General features: G+C 48.8%; 2 protein-coding genes across 7 annotated transcripts in view; both read left to right on the forward strand.

Moving 5' to 3' along the window:
* Positions 1-24,975, forward strand: part of PPP2R5D (protein phosphatase 2 regulatory subunit B'delta) — a 1,176,261-nt gene that overhangs the window by 583,825 nt on the left and 567,461 nt on the right. The window lies entirely within an intron of this gene.
* KLC4 (kinesin light chain 4) overlaps positions 8,332-24,975 on the forward strand; it is a 50,040-nt gene continuing 33,396 nt past the window's right edge. For 5 of the 6 annotated variants that reach the window (XM_019548989.1, XM_019548991.1, XM_019548992.1 and 2 more), the window contains exons 1-2: positions 8,332-8,472; positions 24,556-24,828. In XM_019548989.1, the coding sequence (XP_019404534.1) occupies positions 24,580-24,828 (249 nt within the window). In that variant the 5' untranslated portion in view covers positions 8,332-8,472; positions 24,556-24,579. Of the gene's footprint in view, positions 8,473-23,123; positions 23,237-24,555; positions 24,829-24,975 lie in introns of all 6 variants that reach the window. The other variant, XM_019548990.1, reaches the window with a different exon arrangement.

Genomic DNA, 24,975 nt, shown 5'->3' on the forward strand with positions numbered 1-24,975 from the left:
TGAAACTGGTTTAAGATGAACCTGGTTGAAAGAGGGCCATCCCGGCCGCAGCAGGGGAGATCGCTGTGAACTGTACCATCCTGGGCTGTGAGAGCCAGATGTGACCTGACATTGTCATCACCAACGAAGAGGCCAAGGTCGTGATTGTGGACGTCACCATCCCCTTCAAGAACTGGCGCCAAGCGTTCACTGATGCCTGGGGTCGGAAGCCGGAGAAGTATGCCCTGCTGGCTAACATCCTAAGGGGCCATGGCTATGATGTGATGGTCAATGCACTCATCGTGGGAACGCTTGGAGCCTGGGACCCCAGCAACGAGAGCATCCTGCGTTCCTGCCACATCTCCCGCTGCTACGGCAAGCTTATGCTCTGCCTCGTGTCGGACACCATCCGTTGGTCCTGTGACATCTACGTGGCACACATCACGGGCCACCGCCAGTACTCCCAACTTCACCATGGACTGGACCCAGAGGGGACCGCCTGAACCCGCCCCCCCCCCTTGCACCAGATAGACTTTCACTTGAGAGGATTCTTCAGCAATGGATGACCCCGTTCCACCCAAAGAGGACCCCCACAATGAGACTCTATATGGACTCAGACACTTTCTTTGAACCACTTCCTCCACCACTGCAGACCATTGTAATGGGTTTGTGTGCATCTATCTCCTTTCTCGCTCTGTCGCGAACCCCTCCCCCAACCCTGGCTTAGTTGGCTAACGTTGTATCTCCTGTAACCTAGTTGCGTTCCCCTCCTCACCCCATCCCGCTATTGTTAGTCCCTTACTCTGGTGATCTGTATTTCCCTACTGGCTTTGTCACCTTTTTAGATTCCCAATCCTAAACATCTACTAATAAAAGTCTATCAGACTTAACCAGTTTGACCCAAATCAGTTTATGAAAACTTCTTTCCCAGATCCCTTCCTGGTTCAAGTTAAATCACAGTCCCCAGCATACTTTCCAACCTTGGCCTAGGCCGTGCTGTCTGCTCCAAAGAGCAGGGCTGGCTCAGCCCCTCTACCCCCTAGCTGGAGAAGTGAGGGTTGGCTGACAAAGGGTGGGGACAAGCCTGGCTGGGAATGGAGCCCAGTCTACAGGGGGAGGATTGCGGCCCCCTAGACCCACAGGCAAACCTTGGCTGGGGTTTGGGGCTAGGGAGGGGTGTTAAACACCCCTTCCCCCACTTTAAACTTACTGCTGGCTGCAACTGTGGACTACAAATCTGAGGCACCTGGAAGTGGGAAGAGGAAGTGATGAGCAACTCTGCAGAGTCCTGCTACTATAATTCTGGACTGCAAATCCCAGAGACCTCAAGGGCAGCAGGAAGAGGAAGCAAACACACTCTGGAGAGCTGTTCTCTAGTGCCCCCTGGCTTCTGGCCTGAGCCACTGCAGGGATGTGGCTGCATTCCCTGAATCAAAGGTAAATGTCTGTTCACTCCTGTTTCAATTTTATCAATGCAGTTTACACTAACCTGCAAAGACTGAATTGATTCAACCTTGGGATTTCTAACTGTTCGTACCTAGTCTTTAAGCCCACTTATCTCTAAGATGATTGGGAAAAGGTCATGTGGGACTTCGTCAAAAGCTTTGTCTAAAGTTAAAATACACTATTTCCACTGCATTCCCTTCATCCACCCAGTTACGATGTCAAAGAAAATTGTTCTTAACAAATTCATGATGGTTGCTAGCAGTAGAGGATCTAGGATTTTGAAAAGGATGGTATGGAGGAAAGCAGTGATATCACTGCCTGTAAATGTTTTACAAGTTCTCCTCTATGCTGCGAGAATAACTGAATGCTTTTTGGGGGGTTAACACTGGGTTTCTCATGTGAAACAGAGGTTGATTCCCTGCTGTAAATGCAAATTAAAATTCAGCTTGCACCAGAATACCTAATTTGATGTGTGGGGGGCATAGCCATTTGTCCTCGAGTCGTACTTGGATTTTGTTTTTGTTGTTTCCTGGGGCCAGGCAGACTCTAGGATGTTTTGTTCCTGTGGTGTGTCTTGCTGAGATTTGGGCAGGGATTTTGTGGGGGACTGTTATCACTGTAATGTCTGGGCCAGAGCTATTGTAACTAGGGTAGTCTTCCCAAGTCAAATGTCAACTGTAGGAAGAAAGCAGCAGGACGAGAGTGACCGGGAGATCCAAAAGTTGACCATTTGCAAGCACAAGGCCTTTTGTGCTTGGCAAAACAGCACTGGCTCCAAGCAAAAGAAACTGAATCACCAAGGCAGAGGTCTAACATGAGACCTGTGATATGAAGAACAAATGGTGGGAAGACCAGGTAAAGTAAATTCAACATCTTGCTGACATCTACAATATGTGTGGGTTTTTTTTGTTTTTTTTTTTTTCTTCAGTACCACCAAAGCCACTTATGGTCTGAGCACTTGGGGACCAACCTCCTTGAGACCTGAGGAGGAAGGAGACCTGGTCCAGGAAAGATGAAACATCAATGTCCATTGGAAGGAGCATTTTGAAAACCTTCTCAATTGAGACTCTGCTGTTGATGAGAGGGTTCTCAACTCCATTCTACAAAACCCAGTCAGATATGATCTCAGAATCCCCACCCAATCCTTGACAAGGTGAGGAAAGCCATCAAGCAGATGAACAACAAGGCATCTGGAGTGGATGAAATCCCTGCTGAAATCTTAAAATAAGGAGGAAAGGAGCTACCATCATGGCCTCATGCCCTCATCTTAAGGACCTGGAATGATAAGGAAATCCAAGATGACCTCAGGGACACCATGATTCTGACAAGAAAGGATCTTCAAGGAAGGAGACCAGTCTCACTGTTAAAACAACAAAGCGATTGCCTTGCTGTCTAACACAGGAAAGATCATTGCAAGAACCCTCCTGAACTCTCTCTCTCTCTTTCCACTTGCTGAAGAGATCCTCCCAGAATCTCAGTGGGTTTAGGGCATCAAGAGGCACAACTGACATGATCTTCACAGCTCACCAGGTGCAGGAGAAATGCCGGAAACAAGACAAGCTTCTCTACATGGCCTTCTCTGAACTCATAAGCTTTTGACTCTCAGCTGAGAAGTGTGGTGGAGGATCCTTCTTAAGTATGGATGCCCACCAAAATTTGTCACCATTCTCTACCTGTTCCCTGTTGGTATGTTAGTGGTGGTTCTCAGTAATGGATCTATCACAGATCCCTTTGAGGTTAAAATAGGAGTTAATCAAGGCTGCATCATCACTAGGGAACCTGGCGTTCCCTTTTTTTGCTGCGAATTTTCTGTTTTTTAAACCCCAAAAGCCATGATTTTAAAGGAAAGCCCTCCACACAGCCCCCTTTGGCCCTCCTTGTGCCCCTCCCTCCCTCCCTACAGCCTCCCAGCCCTGCTTTTGCCCTTAACCCCCACGCTGGATGAGGTTCTCAGGTACCAGGGCTACAGGCCAGGGACATGGGTCTGCAGCCCCCTGCTCCTGGTAGGAAGTGGCAGCTACTGCAGCAGAGCAAAGCCCAGCTCCTCCCCTGCTGCTGGCTCCCCCCACTGTGCACACTTCTGGGGAGCAGGGTGGACTTGCGCCCCCCAGATCTGCAGGTGGGGTGTGTTAGCAAATAAAAAAAAAAAAACAAAAAAAAAAACTAGGATTCTGGACTAGCCTAACGATTGATATGACACCTTGCTCAATGAGCAACAGAAAAGCTTTATTAACTACAAGTATTCAAATTCAGATGAGCCCAAACCAAAGGGAAGTCTAGTAATTAGCTATAAGGTGACGATTTCTCCCCAAACAGGTGACGAGAGACTGTCTGTTTCCTTCCTGTTCTCAAGATAGTTGGGGTGCAGCAGCAGTTCTTGTCAGGTATTTCATTCCTGAAACATGTGTTGTTAGTTGTTTCACTGCTTTCTTATACCCTTAGTCCAGCATCTTCAAAGCATTCTTTTAGTTGTATAAATCAAGAGAAGGCCCCAAACAGTATTTGACAGGAAAATCCGGTTAATCAAACTGCTCATTTTTGGTTATCAGAAAGTTACAATTTGAATGAATTACCTTCCTTGGTGACAAGAGGTTATCCATTTCTACTCAGTTTGCACTATATCAAGAAACTGATTAACCACTAGGAAAAATGCAAGGTTTTGTGGAGTGCCACTGGAAAATCAAGGGAACCACCAGACAAAACAGAACTAAATCAGGAGGAGACATCTATCACGTGGAAAATGACATAACATGAGTTAATTGCAAGAGACTACTATCAGGGTGTGGGCACAAGCTGCTCGCTTCAGGCTTGGGCACCCACCCTGCTAGCAGCCCTCTCCCAGGGCCTCCGCAGTCCAACGTGTGTGAACCAGCGCTGTGGAAGCTATCTGCTGCTGTGAACTCTGTGCTGCCCTGGTGAGGCATCCCCTGCCTGCAGCAAGGACAACAGTGCAGGGTTGTGTGCAGGGACACTGGCAGCATGGAGCTTGCAGCAGCCAATGGCTTCCTGCATGGCTCCGCTGTTCCCTGCAGCACTAGGTTATATGCTGGGCTGTGAAGCACCCAGGGCAGCAGGGTAGGAGCCTGAGCCTGAAGTGGGCAGCGCACAGCCCCCACCCTCCACACAGATCCGGGGTGTGAGGGTCCCCTCTTCACCCCTGGGAGTGTATGCAGAGGTGAGGAGTCAGTCCCATCCACCCGGCCCCCGGACAAGCTGCGCACGGCCGTCTCACTCCCTGCTGGGGCCCTGTGGCTGTGCATTGTGGCCCTGGGCCCCCAGTCCCACACATTGACTGGCTGGGCAGCAGCCCCAGCCACAGTCCCAGCCCTGCTCAACTTCCTCCCTCCGTATGGGGGGCCTCAGTTCTTCCTTAACTTACCTGCAGAAGCTGCTCCCCAGGCTGCCTGGGGGCCATGTGCATATACATGCACATAGCGCCCCTTGCCTGACTGCCCTTCTCCTGCTTCCCTCAGCCTCTTGCAGGCTGGAACTCTGCCAGCATCCAGAGGGCTCCTTGCACAACTGAAACCTGTGGTTTCTCCGATTTAAAATGAGAAATCGGCATTTGCTTCTGGTAAAAGGTAAAACCTGTGGTTTACTCTGTTTTTCCGTGGGAAATGGAAAACCCAGATTGCTGGTCATCACTCTCTAACACTCTTCTCAATATTCCTTGTCACAATGCTACATCTGACCACCAACAAGCTTCAAGCCAAAGTGGAGCTAAACTACCAAATGTATGGTGAGCTGTTTAACCTCAGCCAACATCAAGCCAAAACCAAGACTGTCCCAACCTCAATCACGGAGCTCCAGTATGCTGCTGTACTCGCTCAGAAGCAGACCTTCAGGCAATCATCAATGTCTTCTGAATGTTAAGCAGTCCCCAGCTCTAGTAATCCAGATCTATGATGAGGCTCTGGAGAACCTATTCCCATACCTTGGAAGCCATCTCTTGTAGAAGGCAGACATCAACATCAAGAAATCCAACATCAGCTCAAATGTGCAAGTACAGCCTTTGGACGCCTGAAGAAATAGGTGTTTGAAGATCATGACATCAGATCTGAAACCAAGCTCCTGGTTTATCTAGCAGTAGTGATTCCCACCTTGCTGTATGAAGCTGAGATGGGGACAATGTACAGGAGACATCTAAAGTTGTTGGAGAAGTACTAGAGGTGCTCCAATACATCCACCGATTGTAAAGAAAATTTACTGTATCGGAAATCGGCCATATCAGGCTGATTAATTTGGTCGGTAAGTGGCCCATCATGTGCACAGCTGCAGTGCAGCACAGGCAGTGAGGAGCACAGCCCTGCAGTGTGGAGAGCTGCCTCCAGCTGGTAAGTCTGTTGTGGTGGAAGGGGGGGGCAGATCAAGGCCCCCATGGTGAGGGAGGATGTGGGGCTGGGGCAGGGCAGGCACAGGACAGAGCTGCAGCTCTTTGGGGGGCAGCTCCTGCCACTCTGTGCTGCTCACTGGGACCCGCTGATCTGGCGGGTCATCCAGCACTCACCTGCTCATCCCGTGGCTCCAGTTGCTGCTCCTGATGTTTGTCTGGGTGGGGGGAGTGCTCTTCTCAGTGGGGTAGGGCTGCACTGCAGCCACAAATTCACTGTAGTCCCTCTCCCAGTGCCATAGCCACCTAGCCCAGCCCTGCCCCGCCCCGGCCTGCCAAGAACTGCTTGATGCAACCCCCGCCCCAGCTCACATGTCCCTCACCCTCCCAGATGAGCAGTGATGGGAGCCACAGAATGAGCAGGCAAGCGCTGGACGAGCTGCCAGATCAGTGGGTCCCACTGAGCAGTGCACAGTGGCAGGAGTTGCTCCCCAAAGAGCCGCAGCTCCGTCTTGTGCCTGCCCTGCCCTGGCTAGGCAATGCTTGCCCCAGCCCCACACCGTACCTCACTGTGGGGGCCTTGATCTGCACCCCCCCAACACACACACACAGACACACACACACCTGACTTACTAACTGGAGGCAGCTCTCCACACTGCTGGGCTGGGCATCAGAAATTGGATTGGTATCGGCTGATCTGCCTCCTTAAAAACCAGCTATCAGCATTGGCTGCAAAAATCTGTCTCTGTACCCCTAAGAAGTACCATCAACACTGCTTGTGGAAGAGTGTCTGTATCCAGTTGAAAGACAGATGCACCAACATTAGCATCTTCCTGCAAGCAAACACCATGAGTACTGAGGTGATGATCATCCAGCACCAACCTTGTTGGGCTGGCCACATCATCTGAATGTCTGACTCCAGTCTCCTGAAGCAAGTGTTTATTCTCCTAGCTCAGCCAAGGTATACACTCAAAGAGGAGAGCAGAAAAAGCACTTCATGTACTTCCTCAAAGCCAACTTAAGAAAATGCAATATCGAAGTATCCCTCAAGTTGACAATTGCCCAGGATTACCCCATATGGAGGAAGAAGGGATTAAGAATCCAGTGCCACTCACCCCACATGGAAACAGATGTCCAAGAGACAGTAGATTCTGTTGATTCTGGATAAGCCTTATTAACCATCTTCAAACGCACAGGTAAAACAATCATGGAAGACAATCATCCTCAGTTGCGAGGGATTGCTGAAGAAGAGAAGAAGCAGTTAGTTAGGCCCACACCAAGTGTAGTTGGTGACAGGAGCTGAGCCAAGTTCCTTTGCACTGGCCATAGCTAGTGAAGTGGGGTGAGGTTTCTTTAGTGCTGAGTGTGGTCAGCCAGGGAAAATGAGCAGGCTGCTGTAATGCAGGGTGTGGCTGGGAGGACAGACTGGCTGTTTGAGAGAATTAAACTAGATTTTTTTAGTATGTGGTGCAACTGGGGTGGGCAGTGTTTCAAGATTAAGGACAAGGACAGTAATGCACATTAGGACTGCTCTTACAGCTCTGCCCAGGACCATACTGGATCAGCTACAAGTGGCTTCTTTCTCTGAGCTCATCGGAGACATGGAATAGGTACATAAGATGTAGTCCTATTCCTGGAAAAAGCAAGGGAGAGGCTGGGAGGCAGGTCCTCGGGTTGATGAGCCTTTTGTGAGCATTCTGAAGCCAGTGGCAGAGTGTCATCATGACTGCCTCTTCTGCTCTTTCACATATAGGCTGGAGAATCAGGAAATCCATCACTTGCTTAAGTTGGAGACAGGATATCTTTCCAGAGGCGCCACAAAATGTAGGATCCTTCAGCATCACCACATTCTAATATTTCCTCACCTTTTGCTGCTTAACATCCACAACCATCACATCTAAGTCTTGACTTCTAAGTGTTTCATCTTCTGTTGGATCTCATTCTGCCATCTTCAGCTATGTTAAAGAGTCCTGTGCAAAAGGAAAAATTTATTTCTCATACAAATGCTTGCAGATTGCCATCATATTATGTCTTAACCTGCCTTGGATAAACTCAGCAGACCCAGCTTTTTCAGCCTGTCACTGTAATAAGGAAAGTTCTCTACCCACTGAAACACCCTGGTAGTTTTCCTTCCACACTCTTTCCAACTGCCAGTACCCTTTAATATGGTGGCCATCAGCACTGGATGCAGAACTAGCACTGCTGAGGCTGAACGTGAAAGTGCCACATCTACCCTCTCTGCCACAAGGTCCCAGCAGCCACCTATGCTGTGTTTCTTAATCACCATGCCCCTTAACAGGTAACAAAGAAGTGGGCTGCGAGGGACATCCAGCCCCCTGCCTGAGGCAGGACTAGTCCATCCAAGCCGTCCCATGCAGCCCTAATCCATCCCGCACAACTATGATCTTTGCAACCTTCCCCCTTGCGGGGCGGCTGCTGGCCCGGGTGCTGCCTGCCCCCTAAGGAGCTGCTACTTGGGTCTCAGTCCCTTCCCCCACCAGCCGGGTGGCGGAGGGAACGCGCCTCACACCCCGCCTCCCCGCAACACCTCGGGGCATGCTGGGAAGAGGCCGCTTCGGCGAGGCCGCCATGTTGGATTTAAAGGGGCGGCCCCAGCGCCGGCGCCTGGTCGGCTGAGGGAGGCGCTTTCTGTCCGCGGGCGCCGGTGGCGGCGGCTGCGGGGGGAGAGCCAAGCCGGAGGCGGCAGGCGGGACCGGGTGAGTGCCCTCCACCCCCGGAAGAACGGACGGAGTGGCGGGCGGCTTGTATTAGCGCGGCGGTGAAGGCCCAGGCCGGGCGGGCGCGGAGGCGGAGGCGGAGGGGGCGGCCGGGCCAGGCCGGGCGACGACGCGCAGTTTGCCTGTCGTGCGGCTGCAGCAGCCGGGGAGCGGCCCGCTGCCGGGTGTGCTGGGGCTTGTTGCGATGCGGGGCTGCCCCGCCCGCTTCCCCGCGCCCCCTCCCTTGCTGGGGGGAGGAAGAAGGAAGGCTTAACCTAGCCTCGCCTCGCTTCGGGGCTGAGGTTGGGAAGGGACTGCTCTGAGTACAGCTTTCCATAGCCCCCAGGGTCAGACATCGTGAGGAGCTGAAGGGCCCTCCGGAGGGCACTCAGTCTAAGCCCCTGCTCAAGCAGGGCCAGCCCCAACTACATCATCCTCTTTGTCTGCCTGGGTCTTCAAAATCTCCAAGGATGGAGGGTCCACCTCTGCTCTGGGTAGCCAGTTCTAGGGCTTCACCACCCTCTTCCTGAGAGTTTTTCCTAATATCTGACCTCAGCTTCCTTTCACATGGGTTTCTTGCACCTTCCTTGGAAGCATCAGGACCTGGTCACTTGCATCAGCAGGAGCAGGACCACTAGCTGGCTCCTGTCTCACATTTAGTTGAGCCTTGACCTCCCTCAAGCAGGACAGCGGCACTGTTGTAAGGGCTGAAAGTAGAGTTATATAAGGGGTCCCAGGAACAAAGTAGTAGGGGGAAACTCAGAAAAATGCAGGGATTGTTGGGGAAAGCTTTCCTTGGCAAAGTTTGGCCTAGTTCCTCAGCCTTGTAAAGGAAGAGGGCAGGCTTTGTGTTTGGAATGCTTAAAGCTAGACTGGAGCAAGCCCTGAAGAACAGGGACTAATCCTGGTTGTCATGGGGATGGACTACATGGGACCTAATGAAGCTCTTCCATCTGAGGTGTTTTAGACTTTGATCTGGGGAATATAATGCAAGTTGCAGGCAGAAATGTCCCCAGCTCAGGAGAGCATCTAACCCCAATGTCCTTGTAGCATGTGACCAAGGCTACATAGTATATAGTACAATGGCAAGAGAGGGCACGGCAGAACCAGGAAAAGACCAGTTCCTCTATCTGTCCTGCTGCATATGTGGCGGGGTAGAGACCTTAATTATCAGGGGCAAGGCAGAGTTTAGATTAAGAACTACTACTTCACAGTTGGTTCCAGCTCCTAGCTGCCCTAACTTCCAAGGGAAGTGGTGCTGGCTCCTACCCTGGGGGTCTTTAAGAAGAGGCTTGATGCCTACCTGGCTGGACTTACTTGAGTCCAGTTTTTCTCCCGCCCAGGCGGGGTGTTGGACTTGAAGATCCACAAGGTCCCTTCCGACCCTACTTCTATGATTCTATGAAGCACCAAGTCCCTCTGTTGGAGGCAAAATCCTCAAAGCTGTGATGGAGGTTGCTGCTGCTGTTGGAGGATGATGATCCATGTTAGGGGCCTGTACCCAAGTAGCTCACTTCCTTATTGGGAAGATGATAATCAATGTACTTTACCCCACATTTGAAAGTGTAAAAACTAGGGTGGACTGAACCGGCACAGATGTAGTCCACTGGGAGCCAGGGTGTCCCCAGTGTATTGGACGGGTGAATACACACCACTTCAACAGTCATCAGAAGCTGTGGCCAGCAGTTCCCTCCCTAGCCTCAGATGGCTGAAGGTTCCTTGTTGGCTGCTTTTGGCCGTACTCCATATTGTGCCCTTCAACTTTATCCTCTGAACTTCCAGCTCCTGCTGTGTAACATTTTAGCTGACAAGTTAGTTGTGGAGCATCACTTGGGACTGTGGGTCTCTTTCCTAGACATGCTTCATCCTCCTCTACCTGCTCCAATCCCCTCCATCCTGGAAGTCCCTTCTCCGTATTGGTGGTGCTCCTCCTTTGCAACAGAAGAGGGTAGGGATGCATGCTTTAGGAGGGGGGCAGACTGTAGCTAGTCTATTGAGGAGATGCAGAAACAGGAGCCAGGGGATACTTCTGAGAAAGCAGGATGCCTCTTAAAAGACAGGGTCATGGCTGGGGGGTCATTTAAGTTGAAGGAATTGCTTGCTAGTGAATGCTCTTTGGGTATACTAGCAAATATGAGCTCAGTGCAGACCAGCCCTTTGCCCTGCATGCTGCTGTCCAAACGTGAATATGATGGAACCTGTAGTAGGAGTGCAGTTTAATTTGCAAAACTTTTCATAAAGCTACTAATTTGATCAAACCTCATATATATGTATATTTATGGGGGTGGTGGGGTGGTAATGGGTTTACTTAGGTGGGTGACAATTGTGACCATCTCTGTAAGGTTTTGTTTTTAAGAAACCATTCCAAGTAGTAGCTCTGAATGCAGCTATCTCTCCATCTACCAAGTGCTCTGTCTCTTTCTAGAGACTGATGGACCCACATGCCTTTATTGGCCAAGGTGGATAGAACTTTTTTTTAATAACTATGTGTAATTGTCTCATTGATTTTAATTACTACTAAATGAGTATACACATAGTTTATTTTAATCTGTTTTTGCATTTATTCTGTTTAGTTTTCTAAGGAACTTTTGGTTGGTAACCATTAAAACATGTTGATTTACAGTTAAACAACAGTCTTTGTACTGACTGGTACTTCTTTCTAACCAGGATATGTTAAAATTGACACACATTCACTTTGCCAGTTATAGCTAACCATATATGTATTTGGGTTGTAAAGTTTTACATTTGTTCAGAAATGGTGGATGGGTCAGTTTTTATTTATTAGGTGATCAGTCCCTGTAGTCATTGTGAGTGTCAGGGTCATTTTGGATGGAAACTGAAATGTTGCTAAAATGCGTGCACAGCTTTATAAAACCAATACAAGAATCTTAAAATAATTTTAAGTGTACTGTATAACACTTTTTGTATTTAAGAAGTTAGTTTTAGACAAAGGAAGCCTTATCCCTGCTTGACTGAACTGTTTCCAACTACCATGTTCTGAACTTCGGAGGTAGTGGGATCTCTTCCTGTCTTGCTTCATTTTATCTGTAGATGGGAAGGGGGTAGGAAAGAGACTTTCTGCTCCTTCCACTTCTAGTGGTTTCCCAACTTGGAATGAGTTAGTTGAATAAATCTAAAAAAGCAGAAAATAGCCTCTGGATGAAGCAATTGCTGTCAAAAGCTGGTTTAGCATTTTAGCAGGCTCTTGTTCCAGACACTTAGCCTATGATTTGATGAGCTCAGTAGTTTAACTTTTCTTTACCAGCAAATGCAAACTGCTTATTACTGTCAGTATAATCAAATAACATTTTAGAGATTAATACTGTCAGAATTCTAAGTGTAATTTTAAATACATTATTTGCATGTTTTTTAATTTTACTTTTTTATTTCATCTGTGGTTTTATCTGATCATGAGCTTGATCATAAACACTGCTCTAAATATTCTGCAAATTGACTGCTGACTCCCTTCTGTCCTCTGGCATTGAATAAACCGACTTTGGCAAACAAGGGTCCATGGATCTGCAGCCTAAATGTGTAGAGAGGGCTGGATGAGCATGACCTATATATGGAAGATGAGGATCTCCTTGTGGTGGGAAGGCAAATTGGAAAGATAGAATGGGACTGAATAAGCGATGTTTTTGGGCTCTGCATGGAGACTGGGTTGTGATATATTACAGCCTTTTTACTGTAGCAAGTAGCTGTGAAGGGTGGGATGAATCTGTCTGATCTGCATGTGGAAGTAAGATATTGATACATGGTGAATAACTGACCTGTGAGCTAGACCATAGTTTAAGGTAGTGGTTCTCAGGGGGCCATGAGCAGGTTTCAGGGGGTCTGTGAGGGCTGCAGATCTGGTGCTATCATGATCTCTGAAGTTAGCTGGGGCAGACCATGCCCAGGCTGAGCCTGCTGCCACTGCTGCCAGGATCACAGAAAAACATGGATTTTCTTTCTTTAAAGGGGAAACATGCAGGAAACGTTTCAGCCTGCAAAGAGACTGCCTGGGGCTGCAGGGAGTGGGAGGAGGTGAATCTGGCAGGGGTTACCATATGCATGTGTGCATGTGCACACATGCATGTGGTAGCCAGGCAGTGGGGGAGAGCAGCTCCCATAGCTTCCCACAGGTAAAGTGGAGGAGGAACATGTAACAGCCTTCTCCCTCCCCCCCCAGTTTTTGCACCTACAGTGGGCACAGGGCTGCAGCCTGGCTGAACCAGTTAGTGGTGTAGGAAGGCAGAGTGGGACAACAAGACTTGTTGCCCCAGCCAGCTGTGGAAGGAGTAATGGAGGAGGGGATGTGCATTGCCCTCACCTGCTGCTGGAGAGGGGGTGGGGAGCAGCACAGGTGGTCTGAGGGGAGCAGCGGCAGCCAGGCCATGCCCTCCCCGCTTCTGTGGGTTGGGACTGAGGGGCACAGGCAGACCCAGGGGGCTGTGGGTTGGGAGTGAGGGGGAGCCTCAAGTCCAAAAAGGTTGAGAACCACTGGTTTATGGTTATGTGGTTGAGGTTACTCCTGGCTTATGGCCTATGTAGGACCTATGTGTTATTCTGGATATAGATATTGGGGGTTTCTGGTTATTAAGACTGCACTTTGGAAAGTGGACTATAACCTATCTGCATTAATTTGGAGACTGTGACTGGGCTGTAGATGAATATTCATCTATCCTGGTAATAGTTCAGGATTTTAACTGTGGTGTTACTTACTGCACTTCCCATGCTCTGAAGCAGACTTAATTTGAGTGAAAGGTTTCCTGTCTTTAATAGTAGAGTCCCTGAGTGGGTGGGGCTGGCTTGGAAGTAAGACAGAGTTCATACTTACCCATAAGCCAAGAGGAAGGAGTCTCCTGCTTGGTGGATGAATGGTGATAAGGCTTTGCTTTGGACTTTGGCATTCACAAGGTGTTTTTCCTTCAGATATAGCTGGAACCAGCACTGCCTGATACTGGATTAAATTCCTGACTCGAGATCCAGAAAGACTCTCTACAATTCATGCATACTTAGCCTTTACAGAAGGTTTTGAGGAGGGGAATATCTGCCTGCCTGTCCACTGTTATGTCGCAGTGGAGCTCAGACACCCCAAATGTGCTTAGGGGTTCTGCTTTTGCACTGTGCAGTGGGTGAGAGAGATTCCTCTGGTTCAAAACCTTGATCTAATTAAGGGGTTTTTGGTTAAGTAATAAGCTTTTGCTGTCCTGCTCTAAAATACTAGTGGGGACTATTTTTACTCTGCAGCAGTAGAGCAAAGTCTGCATTGTATGTTCAGCCCAGGTTTGATCCAAGCTGTCAGGAGTGAATGAAAAGGTATAGAAATAAGGGGGTGGAAGAGCAAAGGAGAGTTGGTCACTTAACCCACCCTCTATGGCCACTGCAACGCATCATCCATCACTTGTATGTGCCTCTGTGGAAGCAGCCAAACTAAGTGGCCTTTTTGGGGTGGGCTCTAATGCTTACTCTGCACCCATGTAGCCCATTGTCCTAGGGGTCCCCACTAGATGGGCCCCCAGTAGTACTGTAACACAAATAATTACAGGGGTAGTTATTGCATATCTGAGGGCTGAGACAAAACTCTCTTTCGGAATGTAGAGGAGGCAGTTGGCAGAACCTCAGTTCTACGCAGGTGGCCAAGGGAGGGGGGAGGGGGTTGTGGCTTACTGTGCTGCATCATGGTGCTGTCTCACTGATCAGCACACTGCAGAGATCAGGGAGACCAGAATCTTAGTAGTGAGTGACAGGGCTTTCTCCTACAGTGTCTGGAAAGTGTGGTACTGTGCTGTGCTTATTCCTGTATCCTCAGGGCAGGAGCCCTTGGGATTGGCATGCCTTGCTGATGGCTGACTCCAGCATTGTTCAGTTTTTCTGTGCTACCAGGAGACTGCTGATCAAGCTTCCTTAGCTTGCCTGCATCTCCACTCCCCTTTTCCCCCTCCCCCCTGCTGCAGTAGGTTGGTTGATTGCTGTGCTGTCTAGTGCCTCTGCTTTCTGGTGGGAGCAGAGGTCAGAGCAGCAGACACTCTCATGTCTCTGGGCATAAGTGCTGCCTGCAGCTTTCTGATTTCCACGGCATCTTGTGGTCCAGGAATGCTGATACCAGACAGGCTTCTGGAGGAATCAAAAGAGAGAGGGTGTGTGCGTGTGTGTGTGCGTGTGCGTGCGCGTGTACGTGTGTGTGTCGGGGCTGCATCTTGGGGCAGAGATGAGGCTCAGTACCTTGCCACAACAAAGAGCTGTTCTGAGCCATGCTAGGAAGCCTTGGCTTTTGGTAGGCTCATAACTAGATAGTCCTTAAATACACAGTAGAACTGTTCTTGCAGCTATCTCTGGACTGTATTGGATCAAATACAAACAAATCATTTCTCTGGGCTCACAGATCTTGAGTATGCAGGGAAGGTATGGTCCTATTCCTGGACAAAGCAAGGGAGTGGCTGGGAGGCAGGTCCTCGGGTTGTGCTCCCAGCTCTGTATCCTGGGCACTCTGAGGCCAGTGGCAGCAGTCATGCTACAGACTGCAGTAATCCAGGCATGAAGTAGACATGTCTCAGTGGTGCCAAAAAGTGCTGAGAGTGCAGGCTGTGCCTGCTGCAGCCTGTTTCAGAAGAATGGACAGCTAAGGGTCACTGCCTTAATCTCCAGTTCCTGGAAAGAGCTCAGTGCAGCTCCTACTGACACCCATGTCAAGGCCCTGACCTCAGGAATACTTTACAGAAGGCCTTGACATGAGTGCAGATGTGGGGCTCATAAGGATCACTTACTCTTCAAACATTGTAGGCTATTTGAAGAGGCCAGAATCAAGCTAGACCAGGGGTTGGCAACATTTTAGGGCAGAGTGCCAAAAATGCTCACAACCTGGACTTGTAAGATGTTGATGTGCCTAGGGGTGGACAGCGGGGGAGCTATGAGGGGCCCAATCCTTGTGGCTGCACCGCTCTGGCCCCTTCCCCATTATCTGCTCAGAGGTACGCTTGCCAAGCAAAATGCCTTTGCATGCCTTGCCTGCCATGGGATGCCTGTGCCAGGGGTTGCCTATCCCTGAGCTAGACCCTTTGCTTCTCTTGCAGGTGAAACTTAAGGGTCTTTACAGATTACTTTCTCAAGTGACTACTCTGCTCCTGAGCTGATAAAGGAAGTTTGCTGACTCACAAGGTCAGTCTTTCTGGGGATGAAAGCCCATTGGTGACAAGGATGTATTCTGTGCGATAATCTGATTGTGCATTACAGAGTAGTAGTTGTCCTTCAGGTTTGTGCATTTTAAGATCTCTGCTCAGATGGCATCTTGGCAACATGCAGAACTATGGCAAAATGTGCTTTGGTCTTGCCATGTTCTTGCCTGGGGGTGGGGACTTGTACCAGCTAGGTACCTGTTGGTACAAGGAAGGCTAGTCTCAGCGGGGGTTATTTCTCTGATTTTAAAACTGCCAGAGCAGTAGAATGGATCCTAGCCTAACTGAGGATTGGGCCCAGGCCATTCTATAGGTTGACTTGTCATTAAGTTCTTAAACTAAGAAGAGAAACCAGTTTCCCTCCCATTAAAACGTACCAAGTCAAGTTCACCCCCACACCCTGATATCCCCAACCATACCCCACATGGTATTTGCACATCTTCCCCTCCCCAAGCCCTTACCCCTGCTGGCCCTGCTCCCCTTGTCCTGGCCTTTCACCTGACACTTCCTTTTTCCTCCCCCTCCAGTTCTGCAACTCTGTCCTGGCAGCATCACCCCCTCTTGGTCCTGCCTGGGCCTGTGCAGCCCGGCTTTACCTGCAGTGATATAGGCAGGCACGGGATGCAGCAGCAGCATGTTGCTGGGGGAGGGGTCTACAGAGACTCGCAAAGCCCTGAGCTGAGCTGTGTTCCTACTCAGATACCAACTGGTGACTTTTTGCTTTGTCTGTCCTTCAACCAAAGGTAGGGCAGATTATCCACCTTTATAGACTAATATACAGATAGAGCACAAACTTTCATGAACCCCAGTTCAATTCATCAGGTGCTATCTGATCCTTCAACAGCTAGTCTTTTTCAGACCACAGATCCTCAGTCAAGCTCACGGTTGCTTAAGGTTTTTTTTATGGACAACATGGCTTTTTTTTTTTAAACAGACTTTACAAACAAATTTTCTTGGTGTATTTTTTTTCAAAAACAGCTTGCAACCCTGGTTGTAGCACAGCCTAGCCTGCCCCAGGGTTTTCTTCTTCTGACCATAGTTATGGACTTTCCCTGTATGCTGAAATCTGTCTCTTGAGCCAGCCAGGTGTACAGGCCTCCTACTATTGTTGTAGAGAAAGAACCAGGCATCCCCAAGCTGGGCACCTAGTCAACTAGTTTGGTGACTGAGCAACAGAGAGGAAGTCCCCTGTTTGCAATACCTGCATATTTTCTGTCTCTGCTTTCCTTCAGTGTTATGCTAGGGGCCACCTTGTATAGGCTGCACTGTACAAGGAGTACAAAGCAGCTGAAATCTACCTTGCCCACTCTCCCTGCCTTAAGCACAACAGCAGGGTAATTGAAAACCAGGCTTCTTGTACCACATTATGGCAGCTTGCAAGGTGTGTGGGGGTTTTTTTGTTTGTGTTTTTTTTTAACTAGGGATCCTTAGAGGTCTTCTGCTTAGTTGGGTCCAGGAAGAGAGAGTTTAGATGACTTAAAAAAAAAAAAATGCTAACCTCTCCTTGGGCACCCCTGGATCTACATAGGATGTGGACAGATTTGCAGCTAGTGGATTGCTTTCTTTGTTGACTCCCTCTCCTCTATACCTGGTGGGTATGCTGGCCTCTCTCTAGCTGATATCCACCACCAACCCAACCCCCCCCCACCTTTACCCTAGGAGCCTGCATTGCAGATATTCTTGCAGGTTTCCTGCTTCTAAGATTGTAAAGTTTGCATCCTTTTGCTCCTGATCCTTAGTTTGACCCTTGGTTCTTTATCCTGTTCTTGTTGTATGGGATCCTATCCTGGTCTGCCACTTCAGAAGGGAGGTTTATTTAACCTCCATCTGCTCTCGCAAATCTGTTTGATCATGGTATTTTACACTTTGCTCAGGAGTGGCTGTCATATAGGAGGTTGTTGGAGCTAAAGTGTTCACCAGATGTGCATGCCTTCCATCAGGTAGATCTTAGTAATGGTCTGTTTAAAAACAGGTGCTGCTAGTCTACACTTCTGAAGCTTCTTTCACTGGTGGAGCTGCTTGAGGGCTAGACAAGCAATCTGAAAACCCTGAGTGAGAGATGCACTTCTAGGTCCCAGTATGTTTCACACTACCATGAAAACAGTTTTTAAGGGTAGGTAGAGACATTTGGGGAGGTTAAATTGGGTTCAGAATGGCCGCCTGATTTTAAACTTAGCTTGTCCCAGTGCTGACTTTACACTTAACAAACCTGTAATAGAACAGAAGTTCTGTGCACATAAACTGGTCTAAAAAGTGTAGAACCTGGTTTAAAATAAACCTGGATCTATGTAGTATTGGATTTATTTGATTTAGGTCAAATGCTGGTGCATGGATCTTCTGTCCTGTTCCCCTGTGGAGCCCCAGGGGCAGGAAAACCCATCCACTGGCCCCAGGCTCCCCTCCACTGGCACCAGGGTATTTTTGCATGCCAACTACCTAGTGACCAGCCAGACATATCAATTTGCATCCCACAAGCTGCTCCAGGTGCGGCTGCTCTTATCAGCATCAGCATTTACCACTCCAGGAACCAAGCAAGTAAGTCCTGGGTGGGGGAGAGATGGGAGTGGTAGATTTGCAGGGTGGGGGGGAACCCCTCCCTCTCTCCCACCCATGAGTTGTGCCTACTGTCCATCCCTGGTAGACCCCCCAGTCCCCTTCAGCCTGCTGGACTCCCAACCCCTCTGCTAGCCCCCTCATACTGACTTATCTGCTATTGGGCAACCATTTAAAATTTATTTAACCTCTCCTTAATGCCCTGAATGGCATCACAACCCCCTTCCCTCTGACTTCTTGACCCCTGATCTTTGACCTCTTGACACATTGACCTATTATCTCTCATCCCCGAACGCCCTGTACTTGGCCTAAAAGTTTGTCCCTTTTCACTGAGATAAGGGACTTCCTTTATGGTATCAGCCTAGCTTTGTGTCAGTAAGCATTTCAGAAGAACTCCTGCTTTCAATGTGTGTTCCTATACAACAGGAGAAAAGAACACAACCTCATGCTGTGCCCTTCTTCATTTTACCTTAGAAATGTCTAACATCCTGTCTTGTTTTGTTTTTGTCACCTGTCCCTTGGGATAGGGGCTCAGCTGCATGTTGGTAATTCTCACCACTTAATTGGAGGTGTAGGTAATCTGGCACAAAGACCTTTATCCCAAATGTGTGCACTTTACAACAACAATTTTGAAATGGTGTAAAGGGCAATTTCATGCTCCACTCATGTCTTGCTTCCCTCCTTTTGCTAATGTCGTAACCATCCTCCATTTTGTTGGATGGTTCCAACAGAAGGTAGCCGTAAAGTCTCATGGTGCAGAAGAACTGAATGATTATTGTGAAAATATCTTTTATAGAATGTAAACAGAAGGGTGTGTGTGTGTGTGTGTGTGTGTGTGTGTGTGTGTGTGTTCCTTAAAAAGGGGCCAAAGTCTGTCCCTGAAAATATTTTATTAACCGGTTGGTTGCTTATTCTAAGATTTGGTTTTGGTTATTTTATTCTAACTCCTAACAGGAGTTTGTAATTCCCTGGTCACAGCCATGCTACCAAATTGACTGACCAGGACCCCATGGCCTGGTCTTCTTTCACTAGTGTCCATGGTAATGCAGTCCCAGCCCCTCTGCAATTAATCCTGAGGCTGTTACCATCCTACTCTTTTTATTCTGCTCCTGTGCAAGCAGCAACAGTCTGTTGTATCTTACACTTGGCACAGGAGTGTTTTGGGAAGCCAGTTGCTTTTTTCTTATACTGTATAGCTAAACATTTTTTTTTTTTTTTTCAGGCAACAAAAGCAAATGTTCTGGCTTTCCCATCTTGGGTATTTGGCATCCTCAAATGTCTTGCAACAAGCATATACAATTAGTTGAAACCCATCTTATTGTTGGAGTTCCTGTGAGCTGCTTTTGAACTAGGCAAGGGAGATGTGCCTGTAGTATGTTCCCATGTGCTATGTCATGATGCCTTGCATGATTTAGTTACAGAAGACCCCGAAAGGGATCAGGAACTTCTAGTGTTTCTCCTTCCAAGGTGTATGAAATAACTAATACTTATTCAGAGCTCCAAAACAGCTGAGCAGTTGCAAGGATTACTCAGCCATGCACCTGACCCAGGTAGAAAGATCCTGCCAAGCAGGGCAGGCTGGCCAGTTGTGTACCATGTTCCCAGCTCCTGTTGTTGGAACCATCCAATTTCTCTTCCCTGCCTTTCTGTGGTACTGTTCTGAGCAGCATGCTCTCTGAAGTCAAACTCCTTAGGAAGATCAAGGTGGTTTGGAGAAGGAACATTGGTCACAGATAGCAGGCAACAGGGCCAACACTCCTTGGTTCTGTGGTCTTTGACAAGCTGCTCACTCTGTTCGTTGTAGCTTAATTTTATGCAGATACGCAGGCCTAGAAATTGAGGGGCTAGGTCCTAGAGCAAAGAGGAGGAGAGTTGTAGAGAAAATCTGAAGTGCTTTGATAGCATGTTTGAGAACATAACGTGGGTAAAAAATAGTGCGAGAGACCCATGGAATTCATCTTCCCCTCACCTCAGTGAGGTCCTGTAGCAAAGAGCAGGGCCATCCTGAGAGAACCTGGAATAGGTTAGAGCTGCATATTGCAAGGTACAGCTTTGGTTGGCCTGGGAGAGCTGCAGCCTCAGCTTCCAACCCACTCTAATGGGTGATGGGCAGGCAGCTTTGCCTGGTACAGTGCCAGTGCACAGCACTATCACCTAAGCTAAAGGTGCAGTGCAGTATCTGGCAGCAATAGTAAGCTCTTAGGGTCTGAGCTGTGTGATATTGGTGAATATTATACCCCCAGGTGCCATCTGGTTACTGCAAGTGAGTTCCAAGCTCCTGTAGAAGAAGACAGTGGAGACTGACCAATGGAGGTGGAGCCAGAGATGGTGCATACCATGTTGCTTGTGCTATAAACATCCTCTTGGCTTTGCTTGCAGTTCCTTTCTGCGTAATAAGGCCCATCTTGTGCCAGTGTTTGTCAGCCCAGCTGCATAGGAAGAGATGAGCAAGTCCCTCTGCACAAATAGCCCAGGTGGGCTATGGATTTGGCCCTGGGAGAGACAAAGGGGCAGAATACAAACTGAGGTGGTAATCAATTTTGGCCATGGTCTTCATGTTCTTTTACCTTCTTGGGGGTAATGTTTAGTTGTGGGAGCTGTGCAGGGAGAAGTATTGGAGAGAGAGAGAGAGGGAATATGGGGAGGCAGAGCTTTGCTAGGTGTGTGGGGATGGCAAGTCAGGATTGGTGACTAAGTTACCCAGTTAGAGCAATAGTCCAAGTTTGGGCAGAGAGACCAGAGGGCTATGGGAAGTATGTCTAGAGAAGGTGGGGAGTAAGAAAGGTGTGTCTGGCTTCAAAGGCTTCTGCAGAGTTCTTTCTGTGAGCCTTGTGTGCCTTTCTGGCTCACTGAAGTTACAGGCAGCCAATTGATGAAGAGTTATCTCTTTTCAGTAACCTTTGTTACAGTGTGGGCAGACCCCTGTTGTGGGTTTGAGGGCTGGTGTGCCTCGGTGTGACTGCTTGTTTGCCTAACAACATTAGCAATGCGGTTCCAAGAATACCTGCAACTTCCATCCCTCCTAAGGTTGCATTTCTCCCCAGTCATAGATTTCATAGATTTCTAGGGTTAGAAGGGACCTATTAGATCATTGAGTGACCCCCTTCTCTGGGCAGGAAAGTGCAGTGGGGTCAAGTAACCACAGCCAGGTGTTTGTCTAATCTCCTTTTGAACACTTCCAAGGTAGGGGAAAGCATCACCTCCCTTGGAAGCCCATTCCATATTTTGGCAACCCTTGCCGTAAAGAATTTCTTCCTGATGTCCAATCTAAATCTGCTCTTCTTCAATTTATGGCTGTTGTTTCTAGTAACCTTGAGGGGTGCCCTGGTAAACAGAGTATCCCCTATTCCCTGCTGACACTCCCCTTCCCCCCGCCCGACAAGCTTGTAGACCATCACAAGATCACCTCTCAGCCTTGTCTTGCAGAGGTTGAAGAGATTCAGGTCTCTCAGTCTGTGTTCATAAGATCTTGCCCTTAGGCCCTCAGCCATAAGAGTAGCCCTCCTCTGAACCCTTTCCAGGTTCTCCACCTCCCTCTTGAAGTGCAGCGCCCAAAGCTGGATGCAGTACTCCAGCTGCAGCCTCACCAGTGCTGCATAGAGGGGAAGTATCACCTCCCTAGATCTGCTCGTGACGCACCTACTAATGCAGGAAAGAGCATGGTTAGCCTTACTTATTACCTTGTCACATTGGCAACTCATGTTCATTTTTGTGTTGACTGACTCCAAGGTCCCTTTCTGCTGCTGTGCTACTTAGAGTGGTACTTCCCAGTCTATAGGTATATTGGTGATTCTTTCTCCCCAGGTGCAGCACTTTGCACTTATCTTTGTTAAATTGTGTCCTGTTCTGATCCGCCCACTTCCCCTGTCTGTCCAAATCTGTCTGAATTCACTGCCTACCCTCTAGTGTGTTTACTATATCCCATAGTTTGGTGTCATCTGCAAATTTGGACAGAGTGCTTTCTACACCCTCATCCAAATCACTGATGAAGATGTTGAACAGTGCTGGTCCAAGGACAGAGCCTTGGGGGACACCACTACCCCCATCTCTCCAGGTAGAAACCAACCCATCCACCACCACTTTCTGGGTGTGTCCCATAAGCCAGTTTTCCACGCACCTGACTGAAAAATATCCATGTCACAGCTACTTAGTTTACTTATAAGAATTGGGTGCAACACTGTGTCAAAAGCCTTTTTAAAATGCAAGTAAATAACATCTACCTTTACTTCTTTCTGAGGTTCTCTCAAACTGTGATCTGTGGGGATGGTTTGTTGTAAGCTACTCTGAGCCTGCTGGATAGGGTGGGTTATAAATCTAAACTATAAATAAATTTCCTCTTCCAAGCCACTGCAGATATGGTGAAGACTCCCTTCATCATATCTGGCTCCCTCAGAATTGCTTCCCAGGATGTACTGTGGTCATCCTTGTCTTCTGTCCCATTGCACAGTACCTTGCAGAGCCAGTTTTGCTCCATACCTGCATAGCAGTTCCCTTGTTCTTTGCCTGGCTACTCCCCTTCTGCTACACTATCTCACTATATTTGGATAATCTTCTCCACATCTAAGTATGCTGGTGCTCTCGCTAGGACTGCCTTGGCACTAGAGACTCTTGGAAGCCCTTTGAGCTGAGCAGCTGCCTCCCTGGAAGTAGTGGGAGTGCCCAGCTAGGGTGGGACTGCAGAGACAGGCATTGATCTGGCTTCCCTTGTGCTACACGTGAACCAGGATTTGTTTGCTTCTGTAAACAGGCAGGCAGCCGTTGCTGAGCAAAGGACCCAAAATACACAGAGGTGGGTCTACAGAGCAGAACAAAGACAAATCTGTTGGCACTGCCTTCCCTCACTTGCCTGGCTGGTATAATACCTTGGCTGACTGCCAGCTTCCTGCCAGCAGGGTCACATGAGTTCAGGTTGCTTTGCCTGTTATAACTCTCTGCCCACAGAGGTGCTGCTTGGCAGACCCTACCAGTGGCTGCTGCACATCTAGAACTGGGATGCATCTATGGCACTGACTTGATCTAGAGGAGAGTTCAGCACTTGCTAGTCACCGGGCAAGGTAAGCAGTGGCTTGTCTGAGGCTGCAGGTTCTGTCTCAAGACTCTTGTTAAGCTTTTTTAAGTGGGGACAGCTGGGATACTCAAGTTGGAGTCCAAAGGGGCCAAGCACTAGAGGGGTCATTTCCATTTGGTACCCTGACTGTGGACATGGGCATGGAGAGGGCAGATTTTGGACTGGGGGGAGAAGGGACCAAGGGCATGTCTGACTTAATGATATGGGTAGTTGTTTGTATGTCCAGTGTGTCATGTGCTCTGAGTGGCAGAGCTCTCAAGTGTGGCAGCCTTTTCCTCTGATAACAGTTAATTCTGGCTCAGGGCTCCTGAGTGCGTGCTGCTCCCATTCATGAAGTAGGGCTCTGATGGAGGATCCTGAGGGTAATCAGGATGCTGTATACATACTAACTCTTACAGGGGCAAGTAGGTTGGTACTGTTCTGTTGTGTGGGGAAACCAAGGCATGGGAAGGAAAAAGATGAAATGGAAGAATTGAGACTCTTTGGTTCAAGGGTTCCACTTCTGACAACACTACCCAGGCTGTCAGCAAAAAAATCAAGTGCAGTGGAAGAAAAGCTGCTTGTTCTGGGTGAAGTGTGCCCAAATGGGGGTGGATACAGTGGTATAACTCTGCTATTGAGGTAGTACAATAATGCCAACAAATCCCACAGGCAAACAAACCTGCAGGGCTATATGTGGATCTTTTCCCTCTTGCTCTCTGCAAACTCTGTTTGTGGTCCTGTTCTCTGTTCTTTGGGTCTGACCTTCAAGGCAGTGGGGGAGGTTTGTGGTCTGTAGGCTGGCTGAGTGGTGCACTGTGCGCGCCTCTTTGCCTGCTTTTCTAAGGGACTTGCCACTGAGGAAGCAAGCTGCTTTGCTTGGCTTCTTTCCATCTCCCCCCAACAACAGGCACTGAGTGTTCCTGGAGACTCCTTGCACTTGGTTCCCAGATGAGTTCTGATGACCTCTGAGCTCAAAGTGTGTCTACTGGAGTTCTTGCTGATTTGTTTTTTAGCTTTTGAGTGATTGCTAAATTCACTTTCTTGGCTGACAAGATTGTGGGCAGTGGGGAGGCAGCTGGTTCTAATGCTGACCCTCTGTCTCCTGCCTAAGTATGCTGCTCCAAGTGACAGCCAGCACTCCCTGCCCCCTACCTGTCCCCTTGCACTGTGTAGGCCAGGAAGGGAAGAACTGGGAAAGGGCAGCACTGTTTCCATCCCAGTCCTTGGCCTCTGCTCTGAACTGTTTGGGCCTGGAGCTCTTCAGCCTCCATTAAGTACATGCTTCTCTGGTGGAATGTTAACACGCTTTGATTTTCTCTTCAGGTGTCTGTGTGGGGAAAAAAGACTATGTCCACCATGGTGTATCCAAGGGAGGAGAAGCTGGACAAACTGAGCCAGGACGAGATAATATCTAATACCAAGCTGGTGATGCAGGGGCTGGAGGCCCTCAAGAATGAGCACAACTCCATCCTACACAGCCTGTTAGAAACCATCAAATGTCTGAAGAAGGATGAGGAGGCTAACCTAGTGCATGAGAAATCCAACCTGCTCCGCAAGTCGGTGGAAATGATTGAGCTGGGACTTGGGGAGGCTCAGGTGAGAGGCTCTGCTATGGAGCATGCTGGGAAAGGACCCTGCAGCACAGTGGCTGGGGCCATTGCAGGAGGGCTGATACTACTTTGCTTGTCCCAGGGGCAGCACGCAGGTTAGGGAGGTGCTTCCTTTATGAAGGTAGTCTTGGCA

The sequence above is a fragment of the Crocodylus porosus genome, unplaced genomic scaffold (assembly GCF_001723895.1).
Source record: "Crocodylus porosus isolate Cpor-Errol unplaced genomic scaffold, CroPor_comp1, whole genome shotgun sequence".
In the NCBI taxonomy this organism is placed as follows: domain Eukaryota; kingdom Metazoa; phylum Chordata; order Crocodylia; family Crocodylidae; genus Crocodylus; species Crocodylus porosus.